Below are 25,691 nucleotides of genomic sequence, written 5' to 3' on the forward strand. Positions count from 1 at the left end.
CGCGCAGGGATTAAGAGTCAGAAGTAAGAAAAGGGGACATAGAAGCAGAGTTGCTGATGCAACCTACTGCTCGCAGCTTCTGTGGGTGCTAGACTCATTTCTTAACAAAATGAAACCAGTTATTGGGAAAATTCCCAATCTATTTGATGAGAAAGATACTCTTTTTTTTTTTTTAAAAAAGGTAAATCTGTGCAGATCTATGAGAACAACCTGAAAATATCAAGAATATTTTAAGCCTTATGCATACGTTAACCATAGCATCATCTGTCTCGAAGAAGATTCAGAGTGTCAAATTTCTTATAGGATTACTGATGGCAGCAAAAAATCTGTTCTTAGAGTTTTAGACTAAAACATCGAAAATATTTTTTCTCACAAATTGTAACATGATTCGTAGCTAATAAAAATAACTTTGTTTTTGCAGGATGTTATCCTTTGCTTAGATCTAATAACACAAAAATTTTGTTGATGAAATAGCAATAAAACTCTTCTAGTATTTCCGATAATAAGTGTCCCAAATGGGGTCTAGCATGCAATAAAGCAGTTGGTTAAATAAATTCCAATAATTTGGCATAAATATTGTGTCCCACTCTGTACTACTACTCCTTATCCCTCCGCTTGGAGAAATCTTATGTACCAACCAGTTGAAAGGGTTAGTTTGTTAGTAAGATCTTGGCTGAAAAATGATAGAGGCAGGACAATTATGAAAGTTAAGGGTTGTCGCAGTTGAAAATAAGATAAACTGCAGCTAGAGGAGAATCTACATGGTGGTAGATGTTTAAGTATTTGTGGCAAAACTGGGTGGGACTCCTATCCCTTTTCTCCCAACATGCCAGAATACATTTTTAGATAATATCAACTAATGTATGGGAGCCTGCCTGCTCAGTGCTGTGTTTCCACAGAAATGCAAAATCTCATCTTTTTAATCCCCCATGATTTGACCTAGACAAGGATACTTTTTTCAAGAGCTGTTTTCAACACCCTTAAAAAAGGCAAAGAGGGTAATTGGAAATGTCAGAAAGAAGTCCTAATTGATCTTAAACACTTTCTATCAGAAATGTTTACTAAATGAAGAAAAGAAAAATGAATTGCTTTTTAAAAGAAATCCACTCATGTTTTTAGAAGGATACATATAATTAACAGTATTCTAAGTAGTTTTCAAACAACTTTGAATTTGCATCTTTAGCTAGAAAGAAGAAAAAATCAGGAATGTATTTCCTTCCACATCTCTCACCTTTTTCCATTTCAAAAAGAGATCTGATAAAAAGGAACACTAACCTGACATGGGCTTTTAGGCCAATCCTAAACATCCAAAAATGCATTCAAGTTATTTGACATACCGCATCTGTTTTTTTGTATTTATGTGTGTATCTCTGTGCTCTAGGGAGAGATGAGACAGAGGAAATTTAATCCTGAAACCATGTTTAATTCTCATAGATATAATCTTCAAACTAGCATTTCAAACCTTTTTTTGTTTGCTTTTACACTGGTTGAAATGGCCATTTTTTGTAGAAAGAAGATAAAAAAACAGCACTTCTATTTGCCGTGCATGAAAAGGCCAGTGTTTCAGAAGCCTTTTGACTACTGGTAGGTCTGTCTAGGATTTATTATTTATTTGGGCTAGCCTCAAGCTCAATACCTATCAGATGGGTAATGATTATTTAAAACATTAAATTCTGAAATATAAACATAAAAATGGAATCATCCACTTATAAATTAAATTGTCAAGGTATTAAGTTATAAAATTTAGAAACTTCATGGCTTTAAAAAGAGAGAGGAGGGAAATTATTGGAGGCAGTTTTATGAGACACCTATATAGGTCCAAGATATTCCACAAAATAACTCACTAATATGGAAAATTGTGCCAAAAGTGTACTTTTTTTTTTTTTGGTTGCTAAAGTCAAAACTTATATATGCTCAGTTGATTTTCACATAAAAAACTGAGCATATAAGTTTAACTTGTACTGTTGTTTCTAGAAACTGGGAGTCTATTCCCTAAGGGTAATGACTTTCAAATATCTGAAACCAGGGTAGTCTGTGATGAAATTTTAACACATTTTCTTTTTGCTCATTCTCTCATTTTTTAAAATGTTCTCGTCAACCACATAGATAATTCTCACTCACATCATTATCTTAATTATATTGCTCAATTATGTGAACATTACGAGAATGTAAAATCTTTTACAATTTCTTCCTTGGAATATTTCTCAAAGTTTAATGTTCAAATCAGTCTAAGAAGATAGGTACCTACAGAGAAAATTATTTTTCTCAAAACTAAACATGTGGCTCATATCACTTTTATCTTAAATATGTAATTTAGTTTATTTTTTAGGTGAAATATTTTGAAAAGTATTTATGTATTTGCAGTCAACAAATTAGGAGCGCTGGGCTCTGCATTAACTGTCAAAATTGGCTCAGTGACATTGAAGTTAGCTAATTTCTCTCTTAGTGTGTTTTGCTATTAATGAGAATTTCCCTACCATCTGCACACCAGGAAGGTAATAACCACAGAGATGCATTTGAGCCATTCATATTTCTTGAAGGCATGGAAGCTATATATGATTTTCTATGTGTACATCACCTTTCAAGGTATATGTGGAGGGGTCCTTATCCCCAAAGCATTGCTGCATCTGTTGATAAAATAAAGAGTACAGAGATGGGCACTGAAATATAAAAATATGTGATCGATCCAGAGAGGAATAAAATCAACAATTTGTGATAGCATATAGCTGTAGGCTATAATCTATCCTAAATATTTATAGAGATGATATGTTACAATCTAATGACTGTTTTCCAAGTGGAATGTCACCGTATTTGATTTTTCCTCTGACAAATCTTAACTTTCAAAAAAACATGTCCAGAGCATTTTAGCATGAGCCTTTCCTCAAAGTTGAGAAATAACAGCATTATGAATGATGATGAATGTGATGTAAGTAGTCATGGAAAAAATGACAACAGTTGGAAATAGAGAAGAGAAAGATTAAGATTGCATATTCTCAAAGGACCACCTTTCTGGACCTTTGACAAAGGTTAGGACTGCATGATCCTAAACACAAAGCAGGACAAGCATCTGTGAAGTACAGCACTGATTACAGAGACCAGGCAATTCTGGGCAAGCAAGTCTTCCTGTAAAGATGTGAGCCATAGTTTTAACTACAAAGTCACATTGCTTTTTGAAATTATGAAGTAATGTGTTTTCCTACAAATAAAAATAACAAATAATTTATACAATGACCATTGATTTAAATGTCTCATAGGAGATTGAATCAGAGGACCTTTGACCAAACTGAAATTGGGAGAGCCTCTTAACGTATCTTTTTGGACCTTGTGGCAGGCAGGGAAAAATGAAAGAAAGCTAGATACTCACCATTTCTTGACTGGAAAGATGATGCAATCTCTCCCTTGGGAGACTCACCTCTCCGTGGTTGCTCCTTCCATAGATAAGACATTCTCTGCTTTGAGAAGTGATTAACTATGGCCTCTTTAAGCTCTAAAAATGAAATGCCTAACATTTACAATTTTTCCCCTTCTTATGCTCTCCTAGTTGGTGAAATACCATCAGAATGGCCCAACACTTGAAATATGATGGGTAGAAGGCAATGAATGTGGTTAGAAGTGATAAGAACATAATGCTTAAAAAGAAGAGCAGAAATCCAATCTATTACCAAAAACTCATAGGTAGATTTGAACGAAAGCCAATGAATTCACTCATAACATTACCTTTCTCTCTCTGTAAGATAAATATGATTTTGTATGTCTCTGCTATATAATGCACTCCTTTATTGATTGCATGGCTAACTTTTACCAATAGCTAGAAGGCCTTGGTTGAGTAAAGTGATTAGTACCACAAAAGTCAAATGCCAGTTGTAGGTCAAGGTGAGATCCAGTGTTGTACATAGTCAATTGTGAAATGGCCAAATGGTCTTCAGGACATGAAACTGCATTCAAGGCTGGGTCTGGATCTAACTGCCAAAGATCAGAGGTAGAAAGTCATAATCAAAAGAGAGACTCCCTATCCTGAGCCAAAAATATTGAATGAAGTCTTAAAGGGGCTGATTCATGTTCTTGAAAAAGTGAAGTTCTGTCACTGTTAGAGAACAGAGGGCTTTACTATCTACCTGAGGAAATTTGTTATTTTTCTAATTGCTTCCACAAAGTTCTCAGATGTACTCAGAGCAAATCAGTTACTCTCACTTCATTTTGACAGGTTAGGATTGGGCGCCCCAGACTACGGAACCAACAATGACTCAGGGCCTATGTGGAAAAGGTAGAATGGGCAGTGAACTTTTATTAATAGTGAGACCACTGGGGGAAATGTGCTGCATTAGAGATTCTCATAATGGATGACAGCTATCTATCAGAATGTCTTCATGGTTATTGAAAACAGCATATTGTATATATATATTTGAAAAGCAACAAGTTAAAACAGTGTATTTATGCTGTGAACCACGGAAAGCAAACCTCTATAAAATCTTCACTGGTGGCAGGCTCGAATTAGAATCTTTGAAAAAAATAAAATCAGCTTATAAAAGGTTGAGAATCATTGGGCCATGGCATTTTGCTGAAGGCCTGTTAAACACTCAAGGCTATTCTGGTCATTGAATTACTCTTTTTGCTACTTAAAGAAGTAAATGTTGGCCGCTCATTTTGTGTTAAACTGAAGATTGGGTCCTAGGAAACATACTAATTGTTGATCCAAGAAGATATTTAAATTATACCTTATTTCCTTCACATATGAAAGTGTTCCACATATGTATGACCATGTATTAATATAATAAGGAATTCTAAACATTTTAATGATCAGGTAAATAAAATATCATTTACACATACACAGTGGGCGAATACTATCTATTGTAGTGAGAACTAAATCTAGATATCAACATGGACTTGCAAGCAAGTACACAAACTAGAGGTCACATTATTCCCCCTACAAATTATTTCATTCGTGTCACCTCTTCCTGTACTGTTTTGATTATTTGACACATGAAGTCAATAACTTATAAATTAGATAGTCAGAAATTATTAATACATAAAGAGGAATGCAGTATGTGTATAATTCTAAAAAAGCGATTGAGCATCCTTTGGGACGCAACTAGTTACACACATTCGGTGATTGGTTTTAGTGAGATTGATTGATTTTATATAAGACTCCATCTTCTAAGAAGTGGTCTGATGTGTAACTATGGGCTCATGCTCCTGGATGCAGAAAGAATGTAGATAAAGTGGTACTAAATAATACAAAAAAAAAAAAAAAACTAGTGAACAGTGAAATAGAGAAATGTCCAACATTTATCTGAACACTGTCAAATAGACAAGATTCTGACACAATACTCTCTTGGGACATTAAAAAGGGAACGTTAAATGACCAAAGGGTTGACATTTGTAAGAGCTCAATACTAGCATATCTATTTTCTTTCTTTTGGATGAGGATACCAATTGCACAATAATACCTTTTGGGTTTTTATTTCTTTAAAACATGAAAACAAAAAAATGAAGTAGATGACAATGCGAAGAGAGAAAACATTCCATATAGAATATGCTGTGTCACTAGTGATTAAGTCAGAAACAATTAGAAACTTTATTTGTCTGTGTCAATAATGTGTACCATGTATAAGGAACAGCACAATTAGTGCACTCCCCTAAAGCTGTGCACAATACACACGAAATAAAATAAACAAAATGAAAGAATTTTACACAACTATAATTATTAATAAACCCTGCATAACCAGAATATTTCCCCTATAACATAAAAATGTAAATCACAAACAAACCTAAAAGCTTTGAAATTGAAATTGACCAATTGCAAGAATTTCTCAAAGTCTTCTGTGACAATTTGCTATGGCATCATTGACATTCCAAATATAGCTAAAGATGTGTGCAAAATCTTTCTAATGTTTAAACAACTCACATCCCTTGACAATATTTACTTGGTGTTTCTAGGCTAGCTTTCCGTTTACTAAATCTTAAAAAAAAAAAAAAAAAAAAAAAAAAAAAGGTTAGAATGTGCCACCACGAGTTAGGCCACCAGTGTATTGGGCCATGACAGGTCAGGGGTGAATCACCAGGGGATAAGAAGAGGTGTGGGGCATAGAGAAGTACTGCTGCCCAACCAAGATAAAAACTGGGATTAACTGGGCCTTTCCAATGACAAGAATCCCCAGTGCGGTTGCTTTTCTTGATTTAGGATGAGGAGATGTATCTTTCTGCAAGACTGACCAAGGACACAGGATGTTTTTCCTAACCTATGCTTTATACGTTCATAGTTCAGGAAAATCTTAGGTACTTGGACAATTGTATTTGTACAGTTTCAATGTGTTTATATTAAGAGTTTCATTATTATGTTGTTTTCTTGCGATATAAAACTGTTTCCATGTGGCTGCACTAATTGCACTCATGGAAATAGCAGTCATATTCACTGTGAACCCCCTGAGGACAGGGATCGGAGCTGTCTAGTCATGATTTAGTCCCCAGGGGGTAGCACAGGACCTAGCATATTGAGTGGGTAACCAACATTTAATTATTCAGTCACCAAATTTTATTAAATAATGAATGATTGTGATCATTGAGTGGGAGAAAATAACTCAACAGCTTTTATTTCTTAAGTATCTTTGAATAAATACAGAGGACTAGGGGTGTCTCCAGCCTGAGATTCATTATAAATAGAGAAGTCTATGAGAGGGGACCAACGTCATTCCATTTCTCCTCATTAGTGGACTCACTGCTTTGGAATGTGGGTTTCTCCACACTCTTTGGTATTCTGAACTAGAAAGAGCCATTCCTTTTCCAGGGTTAAAAACGTCCCAGTGCAATCCTCCTGGGAGGCGCTAATCTTCTCATTTAATGGCTTACTCCTTAGTCTTAAGTAGAGAAGGCTCACTTTTAAAGGCCCATTGGTCACCCTGGCTTCTTTCCTATTCAGGAGCTGCAGCTACAACCAGAGGGGTCTGGACGGTGAAAGAAACAGGGCTCAAAATAGCCTTTTACATAAAAAAATAAAACTAAGAAACCAGCACTATCTACCATCTGTGCCAGACAGAGCAGATGTGAAATAAATACTTTAGGGACAGGGGTGTTGTGAAAATGGAGGCTCTCAAAGCCCAGGCACATCTAATGCATCCATTTCTCTACACCTTTCTCCTTGGCCTTCGTGAATCAACAAGCGATGTTTTAGAGGCCTCTGGTGTGTTCCACATGGCTAATTTTCCATGAAGATACTTTGTAGTTTGCCTGCTGTCCTCTCAATAGCTTTAACTTCCCACATGACAATTATTGCTTCTTAGAAATGAATGTGCAGATCCATGAACAATAAGCCATTTGTCCTTTTATCCCTAGTCATAAACTCAATAACAACATAAAAGTTACAACTCAGGTGAAAAGAAAACTCACTTATGTCTTCAATGTCCAATCAACGTTGCCGAATGGGAGAACAGTATATGCTCTACTCTACTATATACAGATACGCTTTGTTTTGTTTTGTTTATTTTTCATCCATGCACTGTGTAACAGGTATCACGACAACATTCCCAAACAGTCACATGAAGAAGGAGCAAATGTTCAGTCATGACCAGGACAGGACTGAGCAAGCCATGGATGCTTTTGAAAATAAAACCGACGGATGATCCCAGGCAGCAGCAACATGGAACTCGGGCACACTTATTGATGTAAATGGAAAAGAATGATATGCTTTTTGAATGGGGTTATTCTTCCTGTTTGCATGAGGAATGGTGGGTGGGAGGAGGAGGGTGGGGACGGGGACCAGGGAATTAGCTGGGCTGGAACATCAGAAGGGCCTTGTTAACCACAGTCCAGAGCTAAAGAGATAAGTAAGAAAGGAGTTGGCATGTTCCTGGGATTCTAGGCACATTATCCCTGTACCTGTTGAACAAGAGTGTCAGGCATCATATCTTTAAGTATCTGATGGTATCTAGAACCATCACTTTTCCTGGCTCCGATCGAGCTCCTTCTTGGACGTGGTTTCTTCTCTATTCACAGTCCAGAGAGAAGCATTGGATTTAGTAACATGGTGAAGATACGCTTCTTTCTTCTTCCATGCCCATATCCTTTCTTAATCCAAAATAATTTTAAAGTGTTTGGAGGAAGGGAGAGTAATCTCAAAGCTTTACATTTTTACCAAAAACCCATTTGCATTTAGATTGGTCATCACTTCCCACAAGAGAAGCGAAAACTCTTGTCCTTTCAACAAAACAAAACAAAGTGGAACAAAATAAAAGCCCAACATCAACCACCTCCCCAGCCCCCACTGAAAACAAGCCCAAACAGAAAACAAATCAAAGACTTAACAATTTATGCACCTGGAGAGAACACAGCCCTGCCAGTCTGAGCTGCAAAGATGGCCCTGCCTCCATGCCGTGTCAATGTGACGATGCCCCTGGGAATGGGAGGTGACGGTTTCTCACTTCAGCCCTAGTCAGAGTATGCTCTTGAAGCTGGATTCCATCAGCAGGTAAGTGATCATGACAAATGTCAGTTTCCTCTGTTCATTATACATAATTTTTTATGTATATATATGTATATATATATTTATATATATATATAAATTTACTATAGCTGATTGTTCATTTAGAAGCCTTTTATGTGGCAGTAGGCCTCCAGGGAGGAGAAGAAAATGTACAGGAGCCATAGGAGCACAAAGAGGGAGGATGTGAGGAGCTTGGCAGTCCGGGGCCCACCCAGCTCACCTCCGATTTCCGGCCTCCGCCGATACAGCAGCACCCCCACATTGATGAAAGCAAAAATGGTGAAGAGAGTGACAGAGAAAGCTAGCGTGCCAGGGGACACTTTGAACTGTTCCCCGTTGGCCGCATGGTAGATGGCAGCAATGGACCAGGCCACACCGATCCCCAGGAAGACGTTCACTGCGTTGCTGCCAGTGACGTTACCGATGGACGCGTCTGCATACTGGTCCTGGGTGGCTGCCACTTTGCTTGCAAATGTGTCTGTAGAGGAAGAACAAAGAGAGGATGACACTTAATTAGGCTTTTAAATGTGGAGTGCTGAAAGCTTCAGTTGTGTACTCTAACATCACCCCCGCTCCCATGGTTACCCAGTGGCCATGACAAGGCATTGATGTTCTCTTGAGTCCCAGTGGTACGGTCAGAACAACGGGATCTATAGGTGTCAGGACTCAAGGGCTCAGTTCTGGCTGTATCACAGGCGATTTAGTCTAGTTCTTTACCCACAGATTCCACAGTACTTTGTAATACTGAACTCACAGAGTAGCATTTTTGAGAGTGATCATGGTCCATCTACATCAGAATTATGTGGGGTCCTTCTTAAAAGTAAATATTACAAGGCTCCATCCAACCACTGGGAATCCGGCTAGACAACACACCAAAGGATTCTAGGTCGCTAAGATTTGAGAATGGCTGCTGGCGGGTATTACTGAAAGATGCTGAATCATCAGCTCTAGTTTATAGGTGAGAAAGTTAAGGCGTCAGGAGATATTTCCAAAGACTCAAGAGCAAGTCAATAGTGACACTGAAACTAATCGCACTATAGTAACAGCAGACATTTGCCTAGAGACTTATGAGTAGAAAAGCGAACTCACCTATATTACCTCATCGATTGTGATAATTGTGAGGGGAGGAAGCTTTATAGGTGAGGACACTAGGCTTAGAGATAAGTAACGGGAATAACATCACACAACAAGGAAGGAACCATGCGAGGCTTGAGCTCGGGTCTCCTGCCTTCAAGGCAAATGCTTGTTTGTTGTGCCGTCTGACCTTTCACTATGCCATGTGTACCAATGACCATCCTCAGGGCTTGTTGTTCACTAATAATCCTGAATGCATCTTTTTTCTGAAGATAGAAAAGTCATGGTCCCTACAGGGAGCAGGACAAAGTGACTTATACTTCTCGATGAGTAGAGCGTGAGTTTAGAACACTTATGACCTAGAGGTTTTCAAATCTTGCTTTCACAACTGAATGTGTGACCTCAGGCCAATTACTTCCCTAAGCCTCAGTTTTCTTATCTGTGAAACGGGGTAGTGACACTCACTTCAGAATGCTGTTGTTAAGTTGAAATGATATATGTAAAATGTTTTATGTTTCTTGGTACAAAGTAACAGTAGCTCTTTTTGTTGTTTTGGAAAGACAATATGAATAGAGCCAGCTAAATCAGTTTATTGAAAGTTGAGGCAGGATCTGGAATAGCTCCTTTTATTAACCATGCAAACACACCTTGCAGGATATTCAATTCCTTTTCTATACAATTGCCTACCTACTGATGTCAAAGTCCTTTCAGCTATCTTTGCAAAATACCTTGCACAGAAAATTTATAGTAGATGTTAGTAACTCTCAACTTGAACTCACATTTGCGAAGCCCGTAACGGCAGGTATGATATTACTATGAGGTGTCGTGTCATGTGCTCTGGTCTCTTGAGATCCCTGGTGTGCTCTGAGCATGCATGCAGTTATATGATATCTGGACTACTTTCTCTCCTCTGTGGCTGTTTTGTTGCCTCCACCCTTCTTTGGTAAATCTCCAATAGGGGCAGTACATAAAGCATGTAAGTTTATATCAGCCTGTAGATTCTTGTGCTTTACAATGAGTGAAAAGGTAACTTAGGTTGTTTAGAGGTTACTGATGTTCAGTATCATATTCTTTCTGAAAGAGAATTGGTTAACCTTGAGGGCTCATCTCATGGATTCTGACCTCTGTGATGGAAAGTAGATTAAGTTACTATTTTATTAAAGAGCCAAACATTGCTTATTCTGTGCTACATATGTTACATGTATGTTCTCATTTAACCTTCTTAATTGTATGGAATAGATGTTGTTATTCCTTATTTACAATTTGGGAAATGACTTTAGACTGGGTATCAGCACCAGAACAAGGATTTTTAAACCAAATCTGTTTGATTTCAGAGTCTATTCTCAGTCCACACAACATGGCCCCTCCCAGGAAGGGTAAAGTTTTGCTTTACTCTTGGTCCATTTCACTCAGGAACTTTGAAACAGGTTCTTGCTCAACACTCTGCCCTCTGTCAGAGGGAGCAAAGACTGAAGACCGTGCAGGCAGCTTGCTCACCCACCCACCTGGGTCTGTGCTGCTTTATGTGTTCAGATCACACATGGCAGCCCAGTTGGGACTATCACAGAGGCTGGTGAGTAAAAGCCAAGCAGGATGAATGTTAATAGCCTTCTGCACTTCATTATTAAGAGTTATCAGGAGCCGCTGTAGCAGCCTCAAAAAATGAAGTCTTTTTGCTTTTCTTTTTCAAGGTCAGGCAGCTAAGCAAGAAGAGTAAAGGACCAAAGTCCAAGGCAGGAGAAAGCAGGTTACATCTCAGCCACTGCAGGGGACACCTGAGATGTTATTCTGTGCTGACTTGGCTGCTGGCACCAGCTGGTGGTAAACAGACGGCCACCTTAGACAGGGCCATCAGGGCAAAGGCATTCCCTTCCCATGCTGCAGGGGCAGGCGACCTGGAGCTGTTCCACAGCATACACTGGCTTATCTCCCCTGGCGCGTGGTACATGGCACTCTGGACTTCCTGGGTGATTCTCCATTACAGTGCCAGAAAGGAATGAAGAATAAAATAAAAGATTCCTGGGTTCAAGGGCCCTGAACACCCAAACCAGCCTTGTTGCCTGGAACGGAGGACACACCTGGGTCTGCAGCAATTTCTTTTCCTTCAAGGCATTTTTCAATAGCTTATTGTGAATATCATATGAGAATTCTTATAACAATAAGTTCTTGTTTACAAATGCCTTTCTCTGGATTCCATCAAAATTAATAGCCAAACTGACTAGCTTGTCACATAAATGAAACATATTTTGGGCCTCTGAGTCTGGTAGGTTTTATTTACCTTGGTTATACATTAGGCCTTTTGTCTGTTTTCAGTTCAAAAATTATGTGAAAACAAATTGCAGAAACACATGCAAATCCAAACCATTAACCTTAGCTCCAACAGAGACAACTCTGTTTTCCAAATGAAATGTGATGGAATCTCACCAAATGACCTTCTATCACTGCTTTGCTGCTTAGTGCATAGAGTAACCCATCCTGCCCCAAATGCAAGGCACTGGCAAGGCCTACCTGGAATGCTAAGCCCATAGCCTTCTTATTACAGCTACACAAGGCAAAAGCGATTCAAATGCCATCTCCCAAAGTGAAATCCAAGAAGTCAATACTACCCTGGTCTCAGAAGGGTTGTAATAATAATCAGGACTTTTCCCATTAAATACATGCATGTATAAATCAGATTTTCAATGTGATTGGCACAAAATGAGTCATTTTGTTTATATATATATAATACACACACACACACACACACACACACACACACACACACACACACACACACACACACTCTGCCAGGTTTCTAATAGGAATTTTGCTTTGAACTCCCACCTTGAATTCTAATAAATTTTAGATAAGCTGTGTAGGCTTAGACTTTTTAGTTCTGCCTTCTTGGTACCCATGACTGTAAATCAATAACAGAAGATTTGTTTGGGAGGGAGTGTTGCTGGGATTAAACAACACATCACAGAGTCAAGACATAATTGTTCTCTGTAGACCTGTCTCAAGTTCACTATATATAACCTTGGCCACATCATCTGGTTAATATGCAAGAATAGGTCAACACAATCCTCTTTCTTGCAGAAATTGTTTTTTACCTGCATTCCTCAAACTTCATAGCTACTTATAGACTAAAGCCTTAATCATCTTTTCTGTAAAAAGGATTGTTCTCACAGTCCTGCAGGTCACACACGGGATTTATGTATTATCTAGAGGAAGAGTTTCACCCCAGATGATTTATCTTGTTCTTTACTCTTAGCATACTTTGGGGCCAGCTGTTTAGCTCTCAAGTGGTTTGTGCTAAAAAACCGACACTGACAGTGATATTAACGGAAGTCCAGCCTGCTTATGGAGGCATACTCGCATCCTCTTAGCATCTGTGAATTACTGACAATATAAGAGAAAGACATGCTTCATGGTGTAGTAGTGAGAGAAGCTTCATCAAGGAGATACTCTGGGCTCTTGGGCAAGACACTTCACTTGTTTAGGTTCTGCTTTCTGTATCCAAAATAAAGTATTTAGACTATCTCAAACTCTTCATAACTTTACTTTTGGGAGGTGTTTATGATGCATCAAAAGACTAAAGATATGATTTTGGTGTGGTTTTCCTTTTTCGTAGAGGTTTTTACATGACCACCTTGCTTCATTAGAATTGACTAATGATAATAAATATCTTCTCTTTTTAAAGAAAAAAACAACCTAAACAAAAAGTGACCTAAATTTGAAGATCCTAGGAAAGAAGATCTCTGGACCTGAAGTTATTGCCATTGATAAAATTGTGGCAATATTCATGAAATTAAACCATACAGTATGGAGCCATTTACTTTTTAAAAGCAGATAAGAAGTGTTGGCAAAATTATTTACTTCAAATCATATGGACTATTTGTCTGAGTGAAGTCATGGGGAAAATGGTGACAGTAATGTCAATCAAGTTTGCATACCACTGGCACTGGAATGCTGGGAGAACCTAGTTTAAAAAAATAGATTTAGGGCTCCACCCTCAACTCACTTAATCAGACTTTGAGGAAAAAGACCCAGGAATGTGCATTTAAACAAGTGCCCTAGGTTACTCTTTTTTTATACCAAGGTTTGAAAACCATAGCTCTAAGGCATAGTAATGGAGGCTAGTGCTTCAGATACCCACAGTTTGGGGGGCCTTGATGGGAGGGATAGATCTTTGAGTTTTAGGGAGCAGCTAATTTGGGAGAAGTAAGGAGCAGCTGATTTCTTCACAGACAGTGATGCCCTCAGATGCAGTGGTCATTTGCTCATAACACAACCTGGATGGGCTTGGTGGAAGGGCTGGGACTGCTTAAGTCTAAAGTCTTCCCACTCTTAAGTTATGCTATGCTCTTATTTTTTAAAAACCCTGTTCTGTACAGCTACTATGAAAGGCCAAGGGAGGAGGAAAATTTAGTTAAATTAGTTGAATTCTGGCTCTTCCACTTGCCAGGTAAGAAGCAGACCAATTTTATAGGTTTTGGAGGAAATGAGTTAACATGAACAGCACTCAGAATAAGGCCTGGCACTTAATGAGTGCTCAATATTATTAGCTATTTTTGTAAGACAACAGAGCAGGATCCCAAGAGAATCCATAAGTAGTAAGGAATTCTGACTTGTATGAATTCTAAACTTTTGGGGAATTATAATACCCTTTTAAAGATGTACTAACTTTATGGTTCTCTGAGTTTAAAAATGTAATAGTGTATAAAATTAAACCAAAGAGATTCTTTATTTTGAAAATTCTATGTACCCTAAGTCATAAAAAGATGTTAGAGATCTTCTGGTTTAAGGCTCTAAATCTGGGCTGGAAGGCAGGCATTGTTGCTTAAAAATGCATATCCTTCCTCTCTCTCTATTCTTCCTTCCTTGCACTTCTTGTTTTGCTCTCCTAGAATTCAAATGGGAATACTGTATGTTTCCATACTAATTCTTCTGTCACTGAGGCCCTTAAACAAGGTTTTATCTTTAGTTGTGATACTTATCTACACAGGTAAATACGAAAACCTCTCTCTCTCTCTCTCTCTCTCTCTCTCTCTCTCTCTCTCTCTCTCTCTCTCTCTCTCACACACACACACACACACACACACACACTCACACACACACTCACACACACACTCACTCACTCACTCATTCATTCACTTGACTGGTTTATATGAAAAGAGTCCTTATTTGGCTTCCAAGTGAAGTTTAAGAGATCAGGGAATTACAGATATTTGATTGATTAATGACCAGTTAGGAGAGAGGTGGTAAAAACTGAAAAAGGGAAAAACACGTAAAATTTCTTCCCATAAAATTATCCCTGTAGCAAGTGAAAAAGAAATGGAGACAGTGACATGACTTATTTTTAGAAAATAAGAAAACAGAGGTAAGTGAAAAGCTCAAGAGGACTCATGTTGACAGATCAGGACACCTGCTTCTCATTTTTATCTGCATTTGCAAATCAGAATCACCAGGGCAACTTTTGAAAAATATTAACTTGCTAACCCCACCCCATATTTCTGCTTCATTGATTTGGGATATGGCCTGAACATTGGGATTTTTTAAAGCTCCTCCAACAAGATTGAGATCCAGAGACTGACCAACCACTCATAGCCCTCATTTCATTATCTGTATAAAGATAATGTACCTTCCTCAGATTAGCAGAGATAATTCATGGAATATCCCTGACACATAAATCAACAACAACAAAAAACAATTTTCTTATTATCAAATAACATTATTGTTCACTTTGATGTAATTTGAATGCTAACACTTTGTAAGGTTTCCCTTGGGACTTATTTTCGTATTATGTATCTGTAATCCTGGTATATTTTAAACTTAAAGAAAGCTTAATTCTAATTAAAAGAGAAAAATAACCAGCATTTATTTTTCAGAGAACACAAGGCTAAAAGAGAATGATCACAAACTAATAGTGCAATTTGATCTGCCTTCCCAATTTTGGTTTGATAGATGTTCTCAGAAGAAAATGATAATAGTCCTTTTTTAAACACACTAGAATGAGATTATTTTTCAGTATGATGTTCATAGCTCAAGAGAGGAACCAAAGCTTTCCTTCCTTGTTCAAACCCCAAGCCTCATAGGGTTTGCTAAAACTGTTGGAAAAAAAAAAAAATCCCTGGTTCTAATTCTTTGAGGTCAAGGAGAACATTTTGAGCCTTTCAAAGAACTCTGATGATTTATCTGAGATGGAGCTTATTCTATTCAACTGCTTGGTCATTTGTTCCCCCTTCCACTCTTGGTCTGAAGAGACCTAACCCTATGAGGTGGATGTGGAGCAAAGAAGCTGTGTTCTAACATGGTTGTCCTTGAGACTTGTCCTTGAGATGCGGCTGCTTTGGAAGCCTGAGTCTGTGTTATTCTGTGGGTAACCACTATTGTTACTGAAGAATGCCAGTCCCAATTACTGTGGCCTGCACAATGTATCTAGTTATGGCAGTAAGGAGACTAAGCTATGGAGTAAAATCTGACTCTAGTCCCTTTTGCCATGTACTGGCTGTGTAACCTCTAGATAACTACCCTTCTCTAAGCCTCTGACATCTCATTTGCAAAACAGGGAAAATAAAGTCCTCATTTATACGGCTATAAAGATGATTACAAGAAACAATGCAAAAAGGCTTATCATGGTGTCTGGAAATTAGTGCAGGATGATTAAAGTTACCAATTATTATATTTCAGAACTCTTTGTCGTGATAATAAAGAAAATGTTAATGATATTAAAATCTTTCATTATGATTTCCTTCAGCTAGGTTAATTATGGAAGAATGTTTGTCCTTGATATCCAGAAATGATAATGGTGATAAGGACAACAACAGTTAACATTTATGAGGCTTCTTAAGTGAGACACTCTATATGGATTCTCATTTAATCCACAAAAAAACCATATGAGTAGAAGACAAAACTGAATTCCAGACTACAGCAGTTATCTTTTCTCTGCAGGGGAAACATTCCAAGACCTTCAGTGGATGCTTGAAACCATGGATAATACTGATTCCTATAGATACTATGTATTTTTTTCTATTCATACCTATGATAAAGTTTAATTTATAAATTAGGTACAATAAGAGATTAATAATGAATAATAAAATAGAACAATTATAACAATATACTGTAATGGAAGTTATGTGAATAGCTTTGGGGCCATTATTAAGTAAATAAGAGTTACTTGAACATAAGCACTGTGATACAATGACAGCTTATCTGATAACCAAGATGGCTACTAAGTGACTAACAAGTGGGTAGCATATATAGTGTGGATACACAGGACAAAGGGATGATTCAATCCTGGGTGGGATGGAGCGGGATGGCATGAGATTTCATCACAATACTCAGAATGGCATGCACTTTAAAACTTATGAATTGTTTGGTTCTGGAATGTTCCTTTTAACATTTTTGGACTGCGGCTGACTGCAGGTAACCAAAACTGTGGAGAGCAAAACTAGATAAGGGAGGGACTACTGTTTAAGAAATTTGCCCACAACTATAGCTAGTAAGAGGTGAAACTGTGGTTCAGATCAGAGGAGGGTGATCCTACCTGGAGATCACGTTTCTAACCACAAATCCATGGGGGCGCTGGCTGTGACTTGATGCACAAGACCAGGGGATGTCAACAAGGACTTGATAACTGACATCTTAAATTTCAAAATGACAAAGGGTTCAAAGAAAATATCCAGAAACTTCAGCATGTTCAACTCTGACAATAACCACACAATGTTAAAACAGCTGATCATTTAAAAGAAAATTGTTCTAATAGAAACATCAACCTGATTCCTTTAGCCAAATATTATATTTGTATGAATCAGAAACATTAAGAAAGGACTATTTTCATGGAAGACCCTTCATTCTTTTAGAACAATGGTAGAGATCCTTGACTGATAAAGTAATTTTTTTTTTTTTATTTCTTAAGTTCCTGGCTTCTCCTAGCATATTTACACAATCTCCATAGGACATAAAAATAGGCTTGAATGAACCTTCTTTGAAAATGACATCTTTTTTTTTATATTTTCAATTTTGAGCCATAATTCTATTTCTTTTATAATAAAACTTTATTTTAGTAATAAAGTCCATGAGGATGAAAAGTTGGTAAGATTTATAGACAGCAACACTTTCCTAATTTTGAAAAGAAAAAGCATGGCAGGTGTGGGGCTCAAATGAATAGCTGAGTTGTCGTTTTCCCAAGCCTGGTGGTTTGTTATTAGATACAATTGAAATCCAATTTTTGCCTCAAAAACAGTCCAGGGCTGCCCTGCACAAAATGGTGTCCTCCATCTCGCTGCTTCTTCCTTCCTAATAATCTACCTCATTCTCTCAATCCTCCTTCATTTGAAGCCTAGTTCTTTCTTCTATGCTTTGTTCTATTTCTGGAACGTCCATCTCCTATCTGAATATCTTCTCCCTCCTTTTCTCAAGTCCTACATTAGAAATGATAAAGTTAGTGGTGCTTCAAGTCTTGTTAGAGCTAGAGCTAGCTGAGAAAGATCTAATAGAAAACCTGGAATAAAAATAAAACACTCACTCTCACCTTCAGGTAGCCTTAATGAGCTACAAAGGACTCTAGTGGAATGATTCTAAGACTATGAATCTAGACAATACAATGAAGACACTTAACATGTACTTTGACCTGTGGATATTTACCCGGTTATTTACTCCACACACACATCTTTTTGAAAGTATTGCTTTGTGCTTTATAAGTTTAGGAAAATGTGAACACTATGAAAAGTAGGCAAATGGAGTCAACTCAATAGATAGAAAATGTCACTGCATACAACTTTAAGATCCACAAAATCTTTGGTCTAGAAATTCTGCTTCTGGAGAGTTAGAAGTAATTGTATCAGCGTGAAAGTTTATGTATGGAAATGGTCAGGAAAGAGTTTTAGAGAAAAATTAGAAACAAATTGTTCATTGTTTTTGGTAAAACAAATTACAACTTCATATAACATTGTGCAACTGTTAAATCACGATGTAAGGGACACTAACAAAGCCAAATTTTCATGACACTGCTAAGTGAAAAAGCAGTATATATAATTTCACCTTGTATGAGTCCATTAAAAAAAAGCGTGGGGTAAATATTTGATATATCTTTATATAGACACATTTTGTACAATATTTAAATGTCCTGGGATTGTAAAATTTGAAAGATAGATACAAGAATGCAAATGGTGGGATTTCAAGATTTTTTTTACTCTTTTCTTATTACAAAGTGAGTTTTATTTACAAAGAGAATATATAATTTATGACTCATGTTATTAAAAGGCTGATACTACACATTTAAAAATAGTCTTATGCAAATAACAGGGTCTATCTGAGAAGGGAAGGAGAGTTGCTTTTTAGCCTTTTCTGATCTTTTCAGTAGTCATGTCTATGGTACTTGGATCCCTGGATGGAAGGCATCATACATGCTACATACAAAGCAGGTATGTTTCAAATGGTGTGAAAGGAGAGAGATGAAGAGGACATTTCCTAACCGTCATGGGCTGGACTAGAGTCCAGAGTCAGGAAGGTGCCTGAGACAGGCCATTAAGTAGAAGAAGAATCTTAAAAAAAAAAAAACTTCGCCCACTATAAAAGTTTGCCCAGGAGTGGCTGTGAGGGAAAATGTGTGTATGTCTTCCAAGTGGCAGTTTCCTTCCAATCTTTCCTGATAAGCAGTGGTGAACTGTAAAGCAGGACCAAAATCCCCCCTTACTTTTGTATTTCATAGTACAGCAACATTATATTTCATTTATGAACAGTATGTTTTATTGACTTCAACCCACAAAATTGCTTCATGTATTCATTTGACCTGACAAATAATTTTTACAAGCTTGTTAAGAGATTTATGCCCTTGAGATGTCTCGGAAGGGATGTAATACCGAAGTCCTTCATCATTTGTACTTGGGCTCTTACTAGAGATGTAATTTGTAACGCAGAGACCAGAAAATAAGAGGTCGGACTCTATCTAAACTGCTAAGAATATGTGATGAGGCTGAGCAGTAATGTCAAGTTTTGTCCTTGTCTCTCTCCCAGGCACCTAGCGCAGCTCTTAGTAGATACTAAATGTCTTTAGACAAATAGCTCTTATTTTCATATCTTACAATTTCCAGAGCATTGCCATATATGTTATGTTATTCGCTGTTCCTGACAATTCCGAGTTGAACAAGTACTATCAGCCCCATTTTTTCAGGGGAGGAAAGTGAAGCTCCCTTAGATCAGATGGAATGTGAGTGCAGTGGGTGGCATTATCATCCACAGTCTGTGATTCCTAGTGCTCAGATCCTTATGCCATAGGCTGGTTTCCAGGGTTCTTCATTAAATTATGTTCTTGCCAGATATTACCCCAGGATCTGAATCCGATAACACATTAGATTAGATTGTTTAACTCTCAGAGTTGCTGGGTATCAAAGAGAGAAATTATACAAAGGCACTTTTAAACAATGAAGGTATGCAAATGTGGTTACTGTTGAAACACTTTTTGCGTTAAATGCAAATGCTCTGCCTTTATGATATCATCATTAATCACTGATGCTTTAATGTGAGTCATCTGTTGAATATTCCAAAATCATAACTAACCCAGAATATTTAGATTGGGAGGAGAAGAGGTGCAAGGGAGGAAAACTCAGGGCACTTGGGGACCAGCTGGTAAGAAAAGATGTGGCAAGGGAGCAATATGAGAGTCTCACCTGCCAGAGAAGGAAAACATCAAATACAGTATGTCCTCGCTTAACATCATTGATGGGTTCTTAGGACTTTGGTAAAACAGCATATTATGAAACCAATCTTACCATAGGCTAATTGATATAAATATGATTTAAGTTCCTAAGGCATTTCATCAACATTATAATGAAATGACATTGAATGAAAGGACAATTATTCAAGGAACTGTAGTTATTCAAAGGTATTATTTGAAATGGAGTCTAAGAAAAAGTAACACTTTTTCATACTTTCTAAGACTAGAATTGCCTGGGTAAGTCTGCAGGGGGAGAACCAGAGGTTGAGTAATTAGATAATTTGCCAAAGATTAGCGATATAAGTAGTCATGCCATCCTATTAAAATACCCCTCCACATAGACACACTCTGTTCCATGATTTCATGATCCTGTTCTATTAAACAGTGTTCAACCTCGTTGCTATCTGAAATTTTGTCCTATTTTTGTTAAGTACCTATCTCCTCCCACTGGAGGGTGAACTTCATGGGATTGAACATAAAATGTCTGTCATATTTATTCCTCCACATCCACCAGGTAGAACAAGGCCTAGTACACAGTAGGTGCTCATGAAATGTTTGCAGAATGACTGAATGAAAAATGCAGAATGGCTCTTAAGCCTATGCCTTGCCATTGTATCATATTGTTTCCTTCGTTTTCACTTTCAAAAAAATGATATTACTCTCCTTTTTAGTGCCTAATGATTAGTGTAGAGGGAAGATCAGTTGAATATTTAATGATCAAGAAACCCACATTGCCTCAGGGCCTCAGTTTGGGCATCCTCCTTAGAGGTTGGCATCATCTGTCAAACAGTGTTTTTTCTTTCCTGAATATTACTTGACACTAATATTCCACTGTAGACTCAGCTCAGGAGTAGCAATTGTACAAGACAGGGCTTAATCCTTTCTCTCAGAACAAGAACACTTGACACAGCAGAAGTCACTGGTGTCAGGTTGTCCCTTTTCTTTCTCACAGTGAAACTCTGGAAGCACAGATGAGAGGGTGGGCCGCACTTGGCATAACTTCTCACGCAGCCTCACCGTAAGCGCTGATGTTCTCTAGTTTGACAAAACGCGTGAGTTTAGGGGTTTTGGTTTGCCATGTTTTAGCCATCAGAAGCATCAACTACACGTAGAATTGTTCAGAGAAGGACATTTTCACGATCCTTTTGCATATTTATGGTTATTTGTTGGTTTGCAGCTGTAAACCAGGAATGAAAAGATATAATTAGTCCTCTGCTGGGACCATTTGCGGACCCAAGAGGGGGTCGTTTTAATTCAGAATGAAAGCAAGTCCGACTTGTCTAAAACCACGATGTTTTACAGTGATAACCTAATAATAGCTTGCAGTGGATGGAGGACCATGCCAAAAAGCCCCCTGGGCTCCAGAGGGTGGGTAGGGGAGGAGCAAATACAACACATAATTTCCTGATTGTAAATAATAGAACCAAAACAAGCTATTTTCTCCTTGTGCACAGAAAATAGGATTTATATGTGCTGAGCTAAAAAAGGTAATCAAATGTAGTCACCGATAGATTTAGCATTTCTGAATCATGTGCCAGAAAAGGTGGCTGAACAGTGTTGAAGCATTTTATAGCTTTAAATCCTGTTCTGGAATAAAGCAGAGTATAAACAAGTAATATATAGCTTATGCTTCATTCCTGGGAAAAGGCAGGATGTGAGGTCTGTGTGCCGAGGAGTAATGACGGCATTCCAGCTGGCATCATGCATAAATGCCAACCACCATGATTTCATATCTATAATATGCACTATCCCCAACAGATATTAAAATTCCTTTATAGTCACATGTAAAATTTGCCTTGTAAATTGAGTTAGCATTTTTATTTGCCTTCTCTTCTAAAAATACCAATGGGCCATAAATTCCTTTTGTTGTTCATGTGGTGCCCATGGCATGGCAATTAAGTTAGGCTTTTTTTTTATAGCCCACATTTTTTCTTTTGAATTTAGTAACAATTTGACATTCTTTATGCAGAGAGATCATACCTATGGCCTCTGTTCAATGGGCCTTGGTCTCTACTCTCCTCCTAATGGTTTCCATGGATTTGTATTGATTCAGGGGCCAATGACCAGCAGGGAGAGGGTGACGTGCTGGGGCCATAGATAAGAGTACAAAGCTGAGTTGCCTTTTTAGTACTGTGTTATAAACAACTGATCGAAGGACATTTAGTATATATCATTAAACACAAGGTGTTACCCCAAGATTCATAGTGCTAATTCTAAGTACCATTTTACAACATTTCCCCCCAGCAATTCCTATTATATGAGCCAAGGTTACTGTTGGAGGGAGGGTAATGGAATTGTTTTAAAAGGTATACAAATCCATATATGCACAAAGTGATGACTCTCCATAATATCTCACACTTGTAATTTGCAAATGTCTATAGAGATTTTATTATGAACAAAATAAAAATTGTTTACAAATCTTACAGAACCCATGATAAATCACTAACATTATGTATTAGAGTAAGTATAATTACTACTATGTAGAGAATCTATGACATTTGTATATTAAAATTGGTCTTTATGAAAAATTGAGAAAAGACACATCTGTAGAGTCAGAAAGTATGTTAATGGGTGCCTGGGGCTGGAGGTAGAAGTAGGGATTACCCGTCAGTGGCCAAGAAGGATCTTATGAGGATAACGAAATGTTCTAACATTGGGTTAGGGTCATGGAGACATAACACAGTAAATTTACTAAAAAAAATCACTGAACTGTATTCTTCAAATGGGTTAATTTTGCGGTAAGTAAATTATACCTCAATAAAGTTGTTAAAATGTAGGCTGAGGCCCGAATTTGAAAGAAAAGAACAAAATAATGTCCTTAAAATTTTTCATTCTAATTACTTTATTTTCAAATATGAAAATGGAGCAATGAAAGTCATCACCTCAACACTTGCAAGTCACTTGTTAGATACCCACATTCTCTTTAATCCCCATAGAGCAAAAAGGCCTAATGCATTCATGACACTTGAGGCTTGCTCCCTTGGGAATACACCTTGAGATTGAAAAGAAGAGGAAATTTACATTCGTTCACTTCATACATAACACCAACTTTCCAAACAACACACACACACACACACTCACTCACTCACTCTCACTCCTCTATACACATGATGTTTCTGCCAAGTGTTCTTGCTTTGGCTAACCTAGAGTATATAAGATGGTCCAGTTAGAGACTAATTATGTTTAGCTCCCCTTCTATTACACTGTGACTCTTTGTGGGACTGCGTGATGGTAGCTCGTGTGGGATTTGGGGTACTAATCCTATGACCAAAGAGCTTCATGACACATACTGAGTACCCCTGCTCCCTGGACCACCTCCTGGTCAATTGACATCATTGCTATTACACTGGTTCCCTCCAGCCTTGCGCTCAATGCTATATGCCCATGTAGTGCATCCCTTTGAGAAAATAAATCGGGGTATGTAACTGCCAACAACAAAAAAAAGTATTGAATCAACAAACACTTCTATTGAGCAGAAAGAATAAAGGATGTAAAAAGTTTCATAACGGATCTTTCCCAGAGTTTTACAAAATGCTCTGGGCCTGCTACGTACAGTCTATTCCTCACTGTTTTTAAATATAGGATAACAGGCAGCTCTTGTGCCATTTATGGAACAAATCTTGTGAAATCTGGTGTCTAGCCTTCCTTTGTTTTACTCTGTCCTTGTGAATTTTTGCTTTTGTAGGCTTCCTTCCACTCTAATGACATTACCTATTCCTGGGAAAATGTGCTGAAGCGTCGTTACCTCCAGATAGCTTCTTGCTGGCATGAGGTTAAGATAAGGTCTGTAGGAAAAGCATTTGAATGGTTTGGGCCATCTAATGCTGTTCCTCCGGCCATGTCGCTAGGTGGCTTTGACTCTTGGACTGACTACAGATCAGAGAGCCCATATTCAGCAGTCCTGACCTTTCTTAGTGGCAAAACCAAAAAACAAAAAATAAACTGACTGTTGAATATCGGGAGGCAACATATACCTGCCCTTTAGGATCCTCTTGGGGAAATTGACACCACAACCATTGGGAAATCTTGACTCAAAGTAAAGTAATTATGTTTTCATTTCCATTTAAGTTGATGTGAAATGTTAATCATCTAATTAAATATGTATGCACACTGTAGCTATGGCACTTCCTCTTCAACCAGTGTTTTCTGAATTGAAATGCCAATGTTCAGAGGATAAAACTGAGTCAATGAGATTGTAGGAAACAGGAACACATTCAGGGATGTCCACCTCACCAGAATTTTTAACATAAGATAATAATGTAGACAGTCTGAAAATTATCTTGATTTTTCTATTTTTTTAAGTTGCTATAAGATTGAACTATTCAAGCTGAACTAAACACCCCGAAAGGCCTAAACCCATTTATCAGTACACTGAAGTGGAAAGGAAAAGAGAGCTAACATTTTTTGAGTGTCAACTATATTCTAGATCCTATGCCGGGTACTTTAAAAAGGCGGTCATGTGTAATCTTTACTACAACTCTGTGGCATAGTTCCTTAACCCGACTAATGGGAACATGAAAACGTAAGGCTGAGAGGAGTTAAGCAATTTGCCTCTGGGGCTCTCATATACCTTTTAAGTGGGGTAGGGTAGGTAGGTTTGGACTCAGGTCTACTCAACTCTAAAGCTCATGTTCTTTTATACTACCTTGTGCATATTCATTAACTGCATCTTTTTAAAAATATTTTGTTTAATTTTTCTGAGACAAAAGCTAAAATCAGTTAGTTTATCTGTGAGCCCAGCAATGAGAACAACAAAACTATCTGAAGTGGCATGGGAGAAGAGGAAATGATTGAGTCAATCTAATTCTTTGCAGTTCTCCAAGGTAGACCAGATGACCAGGGAAATTCAGCCTGACTAGGTACAATATCCACTGAGAAGAATGTTTGTTTTGGGCGGGGTCCTGCTGTATTCTCTTCTGACCCCATCTCTGTGGTTAAGGAAGGAAGGGGTAGACTGAGTGTGCACTGATAGATGTCTTAGACTGTAACTTCCGATGATGACTCCCAGACTCCTGCTGCTTTTGCTCAAAGGCCTAAAAGATTGGAACATGATTTCCACAGGTTCTAGTAAAACATGACTTTGCAAATCATGACTGCTGGGAGAGTGCCCCAATATGCTCTTCCTGGGCCCCACGAGCACGGTACCTGGGTAGCCTTGTATACAGACAGCTTTGGTCTAGGCCCAGAATAACCAAATCTCCCTTTGTGGTCACATCCACATGCCACTTCCTCATCACTTCCATGGCTGTGCTGACGTGGATTATATTGGCATTCTATTGTATGCCAGCTTGGTCAGAGCTAAACATATTTGAAAGAATTTCTAGTTGTCTCAGTGTTTAAGTTTTTACATGTAGGAAATGCTAAGAGTTTTTACGCATAGAAATTGATCTTTATTCATTTCTGATATTATTTAAAGCATGGACTTTTCTAGCTGTTTTCCTGCCA

At 37.9% G+C, this 25,691-nt stretch overlaps 1 protein-coding gene across 25 annotated transcripts in view; it reads right to left on the bottom strand.

The window, feature by feature from the left end:
* Positions 1-2,082: 2,082 nt before the first annotated feature.
* SLC8A1 (solute carrier family 8 member A1) overlaps positions 2,083-25,691 on the bottom strand; it is a 338,333-nt gene continuing 314,724 nt past the window's right edge. For all 25 annotated transcript variants that reach the window (XM_016141927.2, XM_016141925.2, XM_016141944.2 and 22 more), the window contains one exon: positions 2,083-8,954. In XM_016141927.2, coding sequence (XP_015997413.1) covers positions 8,578-8,954 — 377 coding nt within the window. In that variant the 3' untranslated portion in view covers positions 2,083-8,577. The remainder of the gene's footprint in view (positions 8,955-25,691) is intronic.

Source organism: Rousettus aegyptiacus, unplaced genomic scaffold, assembly GCF_014176215.1.
Source record: "Rousettus aegyptiacus isolate mRouAeg1 unplaced genomic scaffold, mRouAeg1.p scaffold_m13_p_7, whole genome shotgun sequence".
Classification (NCBI taxonomy): Eukaryota; Metazoa; Chordata; class Mammalia; order Chiroptera; family Pteropodidae; genus Rousettus; species Rousettus aegyptiacus.